Source organism: Quercus suber, unplaced genomic scaffold, assembly GCF_002906115.3.
Source record: "Quercus suber isolate HL8 unplaced genomic scaffold, Cork oak 2.0 scaffold_35, whole genome shotgun sequence".
Taxonomy (NCBI): Eukaryota; Viridiplantae; Streptophyta; class Magnoliopsida; order Fagales; family Fagaceae; genus Quercus; species Quercus suber.
In genome coordinates, this window is record NW_027069500.1 from 1,768,423 (window position 1) to 1,780,001 (window position 11,579).

Genomic DNA, 11,579 nt, shown 5'->3' on the forward strand with positions numbered 1-11,579 from the left:
ATAAACTCCGTTGGCAAACATCGCTTCCTCCGTAACAGAAGTCCAACGTTGTAAAAAAAATCCAAAACGAACTCTTTCAGCCGTCGTGGTTGCGGGCTCCACCCAATAAGACCACACCACGTGTGAATAAAAAAAAAAAAAAAATCAAAGCGTCGTGTACACGCTATCGAAATCAGCGGTAAAAATTAGTTTTTAACCACGCGGTTTCACCGCTATTATTCTTAATTATTAATCATTCAAACTCTCTCTCTCTTTCTCTCTCTGACTAACCTTTCTTCTCTCTCTCTCTAAAAATGGAACTCTAAAAATAAAACACAAACCCTTTCGAACATTTCAAACCCCCCAAAAAACACTTTTTTTTTTTTCTTTTTCTTATGGAAACAACGGCGTCGTATTGGTGTTACCGGTGCAGTCGGTTCGTTAGAGCTTCGGGTCAGGACGGATCGGTAATATGCCCCGACTGCGAAAGCGGGTTTGTGGAGGCAATGGAAGAAGATCCGCCCCGGACTGTCCACGTGGACTCCAGGCGTAGGAGAATCCCTGCGGCCGCGATGTACATGATCGGCACCCCCCACTACCACCACCACCACCATCACCATCACCACCACGGCGGCAACAATAGCAGCCACCACAACGAAAGCAACAGCTCCGGGCCAACGCTCCGCCGGCTGAGGAGAACCGGGCCGGACCGGTCTCCTTTCAACCCGGTAATCGTTCTCCGCGGCGGGCCCTCTGATGGCAGAGAGGCGCGTGGGTTCGAGCTCTTTTACGACGACGGAAGCGGGTCGGGTCTTAGGCCGTTGCCGCCGAGCATGTCGGATTTTCTGTTGGGGTCCGGGTTCGATCGGCTTTTGGAGCAACTGTCGCAGATCGAATTGAACGGCGTGGTCGCGAGGTACGAGAACCCGCCGGCTTCGAAGTCGGCGATCGAGTCGATGCCCACGATCGAAATCGACGAGACCCAGGTAGAGTCTCACTGCGCTGTTTGTAAAGAGCAATTCGAATTCGGATCCGAAGCTCGAGAAATGCCGTGTAAGCATATATATCACTCTGATTGTATTCTTCCTTGGCTTTTGATTCGGAATTCTTGCCCAGTTTGTCGCCACGAGCTTCCCACTGATACCGAAACCGTAGCGGCGGCGGCGGCGGCGGTTCAGAATGGGCCTGAGAATATTGGGTTGACGATTTGGAGGCTTCCCGGAGGTGGGTTTGCGGTGGGGAGGTTTTCTGGGCCGAGAGGGAGAATTGGGGAGCGAGAGCTTCCGGTGGTGTATACGGAAATGGATGGTGGGTTTAACAATGGCGGCGCTGCGGTGAGGCGGGTTGCGTGGTCGATGAGAGCCGGTGGAGGAGGAGGAGGAGGAGGAGGAGGAGGAGGCCGAGAGAATGGTGGGTTTGGCGCTACGGTCAGGAATTTGTTGTCTTGTTTTCGGGGCTCCAATTCGGGTTCGGGTTCTGGGTCTAATTCGGATGCCAGAACGACAAGGAGTAGGAGATCAGTATCGGCGGGGAGGTCGAGGAGGCGGAGGACTTGGTCTATGGATGTCAATAATGGAGCTAGAGAATGGTGAAATTGGCTAAAATTGCCAAAAAGAAAAGAGTCTCTAACTTTGGCTCTTTCTGGGTCGGTTCCAATGTAAATATAGAGATGGGTATTCCAATTCAGAGCTTATAGAAAAAATTGTGGGAAATTGTCAAATTGCTATTGTTAATAAGTTGAAGATTGTTGTATGCATAAAAAGAAGAAAGAGCTGGAGCAAAACTGGAGAGGAGAAAAAGAAGGTACATGACTTTTTGTGTACCAATGCCACGGTGCCTCTTTGCTGAGTTTGATGAAATTGAATTAGAGTATCTGCAGCAATTGTATTCTTTTTTAGTTTTTTGTGACTCTTATTGTTCATTAATTTTGATTTTGTAGTTAGCTTCAGTTTGTTATTTTCCATCCTTCTGTCATTATTCTTCGATATAAATATTGTTAAGGTGATATTTAGCTCATGAGGCATGTTGCATTACCTTTCTTTTGAGATTTGTTTCCTTCTGAAAGGGTATAAACTTTCGATTTTATGTATGTTGTATAGATATGTTGGCCAAGTAATTGGCTTTTTCAATATATATTGATATATAACACAAGTTATGTGATTGCCAATGAGTTGTGATTTCCTCCCGTTGTAAGAAACAAGGTGGAGAAAGAGACCCAATTAGGGCGTGTGTAATTACCAATAAAAGAAGTTCAGGTCTGTACTTGTTTGGCAATGCTATTGAGGCTGAGGCTATATCCATAGCTTAAGATGTTTTTGTCTAATGGAAAGCAGCGTGGGGAAGGTACTCGCATTTGATAATCTCATTAAGAGAGGATAGATGCTAGTAGGTTGGTGGTGTATTTGCTGCTGTAGTGGGGAGATGGTGGAGCATTTTTTCTTACATGTTAGTCTTCTGTTCAAGATTTGGAGCTTCATTTTTTGATGTTTTGGGTTTTATTGGGTGCTTTCGGCAAAGGTAATTGATCTTTTGTTTGGTTGGTGAAATTGAGTAGGCAAGCATTCTTCAGATATTTGGAACATTGTTCCAGTTCCATTATGTTTGATGTGGGCATTGTTGCGGGAATGAAATCCTTGTACGTTTGAGGATATAGAAAATTCAGGGATACAATTGATTGCATTTTTTAATAGTTGTTTGATTGCTGTAATCCATTGATAATTTGCGTAACAATGCCACAGTGCCTTTGCAATGAATGAATTAGAGTAGATGCAAGGCAATGCCACAGTGTTTTGATTAGTACTTAGCTTCAGTTTGTGTCCTTCCCCCCCTCTCTCTCCAAATAACCAGCTTCAGTTTGTTTCTTCTATCTTTCTGTCATTATTTCTCCAATAGTATTATTATTAAAATGATATTTAGCTCATGAAGCATGTTGCATTACCTTTCTCTTGAGATTTGTTTCTTTCTAAAAACTTTTGATTTTATGTATGTTGTATAGACCTGTTGTTGACCGAGTAATTGATATCAGTCTACATTGAATTGTGAATATTTATAACTCAAGTTATACAATATTACGATTGGTAATCTATATTTGGCTACTAGTAAAGCTTCTGCCTTGGATAGTTTTTCACTACTTGGCAAAACTTGTTGCCAAGAGTCACGTCTGTAATTTTTTTTTGATAAGTAGAGTCATGTCTGTAATTGCCAATGAGAGAATGACATTTTGAGTCCAGGATCCACTTGGTGCAGGTTTAGTAATCTATGTTTAAAGAGTTTTGGGTTCAGTGTCCTGTGAATGCATAATTGCTAGTGTTATGAAGTTAACCAAATAAAGACTGTATATATGCATAAAAGAACAAAGAGCAGGGGAGAGAGAGAGAGTTTAGAGGTTATTTTCGGGCAGAAAGATGATACATAACTTTGAGTACCAGTGTACCATGGCGAAGTATCCTAAGAGACAAGAGTGATTATCTGCAATTCTATTGTTTTAGTTTTGGCAGCTTTTATTTGCAGTTATCTTCAGTTTGTTGTCTTCAAACTTCCATTCGTCGTTATTTCTCCAAAATATTTATTATTTATTAAGTGATATTTACCTCATGAATTATGTTGCATCACCGATTTCTGAGATTTGTTTCTCTAAAAATGTATGATTTTGATTTCATTCATTGACACTTTTGGGTAAAGTAATTGGTACTGCGGATATGGAATAATTCTCTTATGTGAATACTGTGACTTATAATCTACATTCAACTACTATTCATTCTGTCATGAATGGTTGCCTGTACTCGTTTGGCAAAAGTTTTGAGGGTGAGGCTATTTCCCACTGCTTAATAATTGTGGAAAAAATAATTGAAAAAATTCCTTTACGACCGAAAGAGATGGTATTGAAATGTGACCTTGTTGGACAACATTGCCGGAAGCTTCATTGTATGTGCCGCTATCAGGTCAAGTGTAGTGTTGGGATGATTTTTTGAAGGAGAAAAATAATCAAGTTCAACACCATGCGGGAAAAAGACAAATACAAATAATTGTAGTTGTGACAGGGTAAAATTTTGTCATGATTCGGGCAATTGAGAGTTGGGAGAGAAAAAAGTTTGTTTTAGAGAGATTTTTAAGGTTTCAATGAGTGGATGCACAAGATGAATTGGAGATTTTTGTAGGGATCTCTAAGGTTTCAATCATTACTCAATTATGCCAAAGTAGTGGTAGCCTTAGTTTCGTCTATGATGTTTACATTTTTGTAGCTATTTTTTTTCGTTTCAATAGCAGACCAAGTACATAAAATCCATCAGTTTGCATAAAAATCTAATATACAAAAGAGGGGGGACATCATTTTACCGAATTTTATTATAAAAAAATGTATAAACTAATGTGATAAAGAATGTAATCTATGTCATATCAACAATGTAATATATAAATTTCTCAAATGTTTTTTTTCTTCTTGTTTTTGTAAAATTTGTATTATGCTTAACATATGGACCAAAAACATTTGAGAATCAACTTGCAACCATGAGGGGCTTCTAGAGACTAGAGCATCTCGTTTCATGTGTGAAAGCAGTGCCAATTTCTTCTAGTGTGCCTATTGGAATATGCGATGAAATCAAAGGCAGAGACATATAAGAGGCCGGTTGAACTCATTCATGAAAGTCCTATCTATGAAATCAACAGGATTTAACTCATAGTACATGTCATGTGAGTGTGACATGATTAGAGCCCAGCCGAAGTTTTTGAACTTTGAATGTATAGCTTTCCTTAATTGGTGGATGTATTGGTTCGATCAGTCCTTTTTTTCATATACAAGTTGGGTGGAATATATATGGAGGGCTATCTGGATTGACATATACAATTCCATCTACATAAATCCCATTATTGGGTGTAAAACTTTCTTCTTCTTTTTTTGGGTTGAATGGATGCAACACTATTTCAATAAAGTGAAATGAGAATATCTATACTTCGTATAAAAAAGGATAGTTGAAATGTTTGTGTTTGACAAAACGACATTGTAAGGGTTAAAATAGCAGAAGTGGAGGTTTCCTTTCAGGTTTGTTTGTTGTGTACTTACGCTTCTATCCTTAAAAACTTTAAATCTAAAGAGTTAAAAAGCGTGGGGTAGTTTCATCATTTGGCTCTATCTTTCTTTATCTTATTTCTTTGTTTCATGTGTTTGACAGCCAAGTACTCTATTGATAGACACAAACCCAAGACACAACACGGTAAGGGAGAGAAACAGAGAGAAATAAGAACAATGAGAAACAAAAAAAGAGTCAGCTATGAGTCAATTGCTTCCATCACAAGAGAGAGAATGAGAAGAAAGAAGGAAAAGAAGATTGGAGAGAAAGAAAAATGGAGATTTTGTTTTGGTTTAGGTCATTCATGAACACCACTATATTTATCGTTATTTAAAGTATATTTATCTCATTTAGATTTAGCTTCTCCACATGGGTTCATCTTGCATGTGGATTATTACTTTATTTCTTTTTGGTTTGTTTTAATTTGTTATATGTAGTCATGTTGTTTCTTTTGCTTATGTTATTGTTATTTTAATCTAACTTGAAAGTCGATTGCACTAAGATATCATGACACTCACTTATAGAAGAATGAGAAGTTATGATGATAAAGATTTAGGGTTGGATTTTGGGATGATTCATTCCTTCGAGTTCTAATACAGGTGGGCAAGTTTTGGTGATTTGAAAGGAATTGACTAGGTTTTATGTTTCTAATTGTATGTTGATTGTGGGTTGTTTTCAAGCTTTCTTGATTGTTGGCAGGTAAGAGCTTTGCAAGAGAGGGATTGGTAATAGGCAATGAGGATGGTTTTGTAAATTATGGTCTATTTGGGATCCACTTATTTTGCTGAAACTAAAAACTTTTTGCTAAAAGTACTGTAGATAAAGATAAAAGTTAGTTGAAATAATATAGTGAAACCCATGAATAATAGAAAAAATAAGCTGAATAGTAAAATAAACTGGCAAAATTAAGCCATGCCAAACACACACTTAGTGTTTCATTTTGTTATTTAGGTGGAGTTTGGATAGCATCTGCATTGTGCGTTTGCACATTTGTGTTGTTTTTCTCAAGTCTCGTGCACTGTTCACGAGACCCGCAAATACTTTATTCAACAAAAACAACTTTAAAACTAGGTCACACGGCACTATTCACACATTTAAAAATTATTTTGCTATAGTGTTTTCAGTTTTTAGTTTTCAATTTTCAACAATAAGTGATATCCAAATAGACCCTTAATATATTCAGTGTAATTTGATTGAAATGTTATATGTACTAAAAGAACTTTATAAATGTTTTGCATTTTGGTGAATCTTAGATATTTTGGGAAAACTAATAAATTTCATTGCAATTAGTGTTTAGTGATGTTAATCAAATAAAATCATCAAATAAACCAAAAATACCATTTCACGTGCCACTAACACTAGTTTTACCAAAAATAAGAGTAAGAATTATGTTACCTTGTTTTAAATTTTACAAACTACTAATGCTATTGATCTTGACTTATGCGGACTAGTTTAATATTCTGCATGGTAATGTAGCGGATGAGGTTATGAATTCAGGATGACAGGACTATTGAGTACTTTTGTAATTTACTAATAAATAAATAAGAAACACTGGAACAGCAAAAATTTTCAAGCTAATGATGGTTAAGCTCTTGTTCGGACTGTGTTCTATTTTGTAATAAGCCACAAGCTATAGAACTTGAGGGCCGAGGCTACAAGATTTGACTGTTAGCAAGAGTCCAAAAAGAAATCCATAAATTGTGGTAGAAATCAGTCAAGTAATGGGTCCAACATTTAATTTAAGATTGAACCCACTTCCGGCCCAAACTAGCAAAGAGTACCACGGTCGTAACTCATCCAGCCCAAGAGAGCTCTTGATAGGTGCAGGTAATGGTGTTTAAAACTTAAAAACGAAAAAAAAAACTTGTAGACAAGCTTCCACAAGAATTACACAGCATAGCCCATTTCCCCAAACTGTGGGCTACACTATAGGCCTCTCTACCAAAAAAAAAAAAAACCCATGAAATAGAATCAGGACCTAACGCTAAAGTATCAACACATAGCTTTGAATCCCCTTAGGCTTTAACGGACCTTTTGTAGGTGCCAACCTCAAGATGAAGTGCCTAGAAAAATTCTTTAGCCTAAGCAACTTTTGGGTTGCATCGGGATTTGTTTTGCCCACCCCTTGATAAGTTGACATTCCAATCATGCAACACAACTAAAATACCATCCCTTACAAAGGGTTAATAGTAGGGATTACAAGAAGTTGAGATGGAGTTAGGATTATAAAGGTCTCATTTCCGTCTTGTCCCGAAGAGCAGGCCAAACTCACGTGAAACGAACATGTTTTGCAGCTCACTTTCGCGATATATATATAAGAGATGCTATTTTTTTGTAAAAGAATCGATGAAAGAAAATATAACTTTCTTTTATATTAATATAACCTTCCTTTTAGATAGCCTTTTGCGTTTGTGTAAAATTTAGATATAGTTTTTTAACTGTAATATCTTAAAAGCCCAATTAAAATCAAACAAATGGTTACATTGACTAATTTAGCACAAATAATGTAAGAATTTTACTTAATTTTTTTCTCCTTGGATATGTCCATGGTTTTGCAATTTCACATTGTTATCCAAATAGCTGTGTCAATCGTTATCGCATTATTGGTTATTTGGAAACATATTTTACTGTGGTAAAATAACCGGAAATTGAATTTGATCATTTAATTCCTTAATGTGCAAAGTTGATTTAATTCATCTAAAATCAATCAACATGGTCTAAATTCTTCTTTCAGTTTTCTTATTCCATTTTCTCCCTTTCATTTGGTTCAAATGCCTTAATAACTATGTTCGGAGCGCCAAGAGCTTTATATTCAATGGCATTGCCTCCATTTTTTGTATGAGGAGAATCAACTTCAAATCTTTTCTCTCATTTGTTGTAAACTATCAAATTATTTTATAAAAAAAAAATCCATGATTGGAGAAACTTGGATTCATGCAAATTTAAATAAAAGCATGTCACCAATATTCCCAATACAAAAAGGCTTTCAGCAACTTTATAAATTATCAATAGAACACAAAACCCATACATACACAAGTACACAACACAGTATACTTTTTATTTTTATGCTGAATAGTGAATACATATACACCATACCAGAACCTGTAGTAGAAGTGTTCAATGCACTTGTACTATCAAGATACACATACACAAGTAGGATTGTCATCTAAAAGAAGAAAATACCTTGAGGAAATCATTCCATGAATGTTTCTACAAATGAGATTGAACTAGCACGCAATGACGCAAATGCTCAACAGTGACATGAAAGAGGTTTCATTGATCTGTTTTGGTAGTTTCATGCTCTGCAGTCCAAGGAAAAGTTGGTTATATTCATTATTTCCAGGACTATATAAGAAAAAACAATGAAAGTACACACAAGAACAACAATTGCATCTGCATGAAACCATTTAAATAAATGAATATGCAAGAACCATTCATAAGGTTGTGGGTCTTAAAAGGTGAAAATATTAGTCAGAAAATCTAAATTGACAATTAAGATCATTTATCAAAATAATAAAAGACGTCCACACTTGCATTTATGCAGAATTAATAGGAATCAAAAGAAATATAACTCAAATGGCCAATTCATAACTCTTAGAATGGTCTTCAATAATTTTATGAGATAACTGATGACCGAGAGAGAGAGAGAGAGAGAGAGAGAGAGAGAGAGAGAGAGAGAGAGAGAGAGAGAATTTAAGTATCCTCTTTTGATAGTAGTACAGTAATTGCCAAAAATAATACATCTGTAAAGAATTGTAAAGATGTAAAGAATTGTAAAGAATTTAAAGATGTTTAAGGCTTTAAGGATATAGCTAGAAGAATTGTAAAGATATTACCTGGAGCAGCATAACCAATTGTTCCCTTTATCCCAATTGTACTAGTTTGCTTTTTAGAAGAATCATCAACAGTTGAGAGGAGCTTTGCTAAACCAAAATCGCTTACATGAGCGACCATGTCTTTGTCAAGGAGAACATTGCTTGGCTTTAAATCACAATGAATGATTGGTTGCCCAGAATGGTTGTGAAGATAATCTATTGCAGAAGCTATATCCAGTGCAGCATTTATTCTTTGAAGAAGGCTCAAGTTCCTTGATTGATTTTCGTTGTCTAGTTTAGGATGCAGCCAAATATCTAAGCTCCCATTTGCCATGAATTCAAAGACTAGAGCTTTGAATTGATTCCCACTGTAATCTATGCTAGAGCAACATGTTAATATCTTAACAAGATTTCGATGCCGAATAATTCGTAATGCATTGCATTCGGCCATAAAACTTTTGAAAGCTCCCTTGTGTTGAAGGCTAAGGACCTTTATAGCAACTAGTTTTTCTTCTTGATCAAGAGTTCCTTTATATACAAAGCCAAAACTTCCAGATCCAATTAAATTATCCGGAGAAAATCCGCAAGTTGCATGATAGAGGTCTTGGTACGAAACACTTGGAAGGAGGTCCATTGTTGAAAACATAGAAGGTGATTTCTTTTTTGATTTTTTCATCCAATAAATAACAAGAATTGATGAAAACAAAAATAAAAATAGAACAATGGAAATAATTACAATTGCTAGCTTGTAGCCAAATGAGTTTCTTCGTTTCATGACCTCTACTGGGCATTTTGGCAACTGCAATTTTGGTATACCACCACAGAGTTTAGTATTTCCGATCAATGATATAGCACTTGTGTTTCTGAAAACTCCTTCAATTGGTACCTCACACTCAAAATTATTAAATGAAAGATTCAAATTTTCTAAATAACGAAGCTTCTCCAAACCCTTTGGAATGGATCCTGATAGGTTATTTTGTGAAACATCTAGATGTTGAAGACCTTTCAAAGAAGCCATAGATGATGGTATTACTCCTTCAAAGGAATTCCCATGCAGGTCAAGGAGTTCCAACACCAAACAATCTCCTATAGATGTAGGAATTTCACCAGACAGATTATTGTTAGAGAAATCCAAATTGTTTATATTTTTCAAATCACCTACTTCAAATGGTAGTTTGCCAGTAAACGAGTTATGTGACAAATCGAGGGATATTAGTGCAGGGGAAGAAGGACCAATAAGCTGTTTGGGTATGGACCCACCAAGGTTATTTTGTGAAATGTTCAGGTATTGCAAATTTTGGCAGTTTACTATAGTCGGAGGTATAGTTCCTTCAAATCTGTTTTCATCTAAATGAAGTTCAAACAACCGAGTAAGGTTGCCTATGATGGTTGGTATTTCTCCAGACAATCTGTTTCCACTTAAACCTAATGACTGCATCTTTTGAAACTTCCCAAAATTAGTAGGAACAATGCCGGTGAAGTAATTATAACTAAAGTCCAAGCCAATTAAGTTAACAAGATTCTCTAATGATGCAGGAATAGTTCCAGAAATACCATTGTCTTCTATATATAATTTAGTGAGTTGGGTTGACAAGTTGGATATAGAACTAGGCAAAACACCTGCGAAATAGTTTCTATCAATAGCCAATATTTTAAGTTTACTACAATTTGTCAAAGATGTTAAGAAATGTAAACTCTTTCCAAGATGATTGCGACCCAAATTTATCCAGAAAAGATCCAACAGATTTCCCAAATTAGTTGGAACTGATCCTAGAAAATTGTTTCTACTTAATTCAATCATTTGAAGCTGAGTTGCATTACATAGTGAAGTAGGGACTGGTCCATAGAACATATTTTCACCAAATAGAAGTAGTTGGAGATTAGGAAGAGTGAGGCCTATGTTGGCTGGAAGTGTGCCATTAAGTTGGTTGTCTGAAACTGAAATAATTTGGAGAGAAGACACATTATAAAGAGAGGAAGGGATTGTACCTGACAATTTATTTCCCCAAATTGAGAACCTTACTAAGCCTTTTAATTGGCCTATGGTATCTGGAATATTTCCCACCAAATTATTCTCCCCCACATAGAAATCTTTGAGCGAAGAAAGATTTCCTAGAGAAGGTGGGATTCCTCCTGCCAAATTATTTGTGGAAATCGTAAGGTTTTGTAGTCTCATTAAAGAGCCTAACTCCTCTGGAATTTTCCCTGTAAGCTTATTCTCATGAAGACGTATCGACCTGAGATTGGAGCAGATGGACAAGTTAGATGGTATTTCCCCTCCCAACGTGTTATTGTTGAGTTGGAGTCGTTGCAGTCGGAACAAATGACCGAATTCTTGTGGAATTTTGCCATAGAAGCTGTTGTTTTGGAGGTTGATGAACCTAAGAAAGGAGAGGTTTCCAATAGCAAGTGATATAGATCCGCCTAAGTTGTAGCCCTGGAGGTCCAAGCCTGTGACCCTTTGGTGCCGACGGCCGCATGTGATTCCATGCCAATTGCAGAAGTGCAGAGAGCCATTCCATGAACTCAATATCTTATATGGATCATGAGGTATAAATTCTTTGAATTTGAGTAAAGCCAAACGATCAGTCTCGTTTGTTGGAGCGGTGGCAGTAATGGCCACGGGTTGCAGGCAGAGGAGACTACTTGCGAAAAAGAGAAGAATCACACGAAGGTGTATAGAACAAAATGCGCAAATTTTGGTCTGGTGGAGCGTCAT

The 11,579-nt window shown here is 36.9% G+C and overlaps 2 protein-coding genes across 2 annotated transcripts; one reads left to right on the forward strand and one right to left on the reverse strand.

Moving 5' to 3' along the window:
• Positions 1-227: 227 nt before the first annotated feature.
• Positions 228-2,130, forward strand: LOC112028287 (probable E3 ubiquitin-protein ligase RHC2A). The gene has a single exon (XM_024060961.2). The coding sequence runs from the start codon at positions 375-377 to the stop codon at positions 1,569-1,571; it is 1,197 nt and encodes a 398-aa protein (XP_023916729.2). The 5' UTR covers positions 228-374; the 3' UTR covers positions 1,572-2,130.
• A 6,707-nt stretch (positions 2,131-8,837) lies between these two features.
• On the reverse strand, positions 8,838-11,579 carry LOC112006509 (probable LRR receptor-like serine/threonine-protein kinase At3g47570). The gene has a single exon (XM_065770760.1). The coding sequence runs from the start codon at positions 11,577-11,579 to the stop codon at positions 8,838-8,840; it is 2,742 nt and encodes a 913-aa protein (XP_065626832.1).

Excerpts from the sequence above, each read along its gene's own strand:
- LOC112006509 (XM_065770760.1), bottom strand. The coding sequence starts at position 11,579 with ATGACGCTCCACCAGACCAAAATTTGCGCATTTTGTTCTATACACCTT.
- LOC112028287 (XM_024060961.2), top strand. The coding sequence starts at position 375 with ATGGAAACAACGGCGTCGTATTGGTGTTACCGGTGCAGTCGGTTCGTT.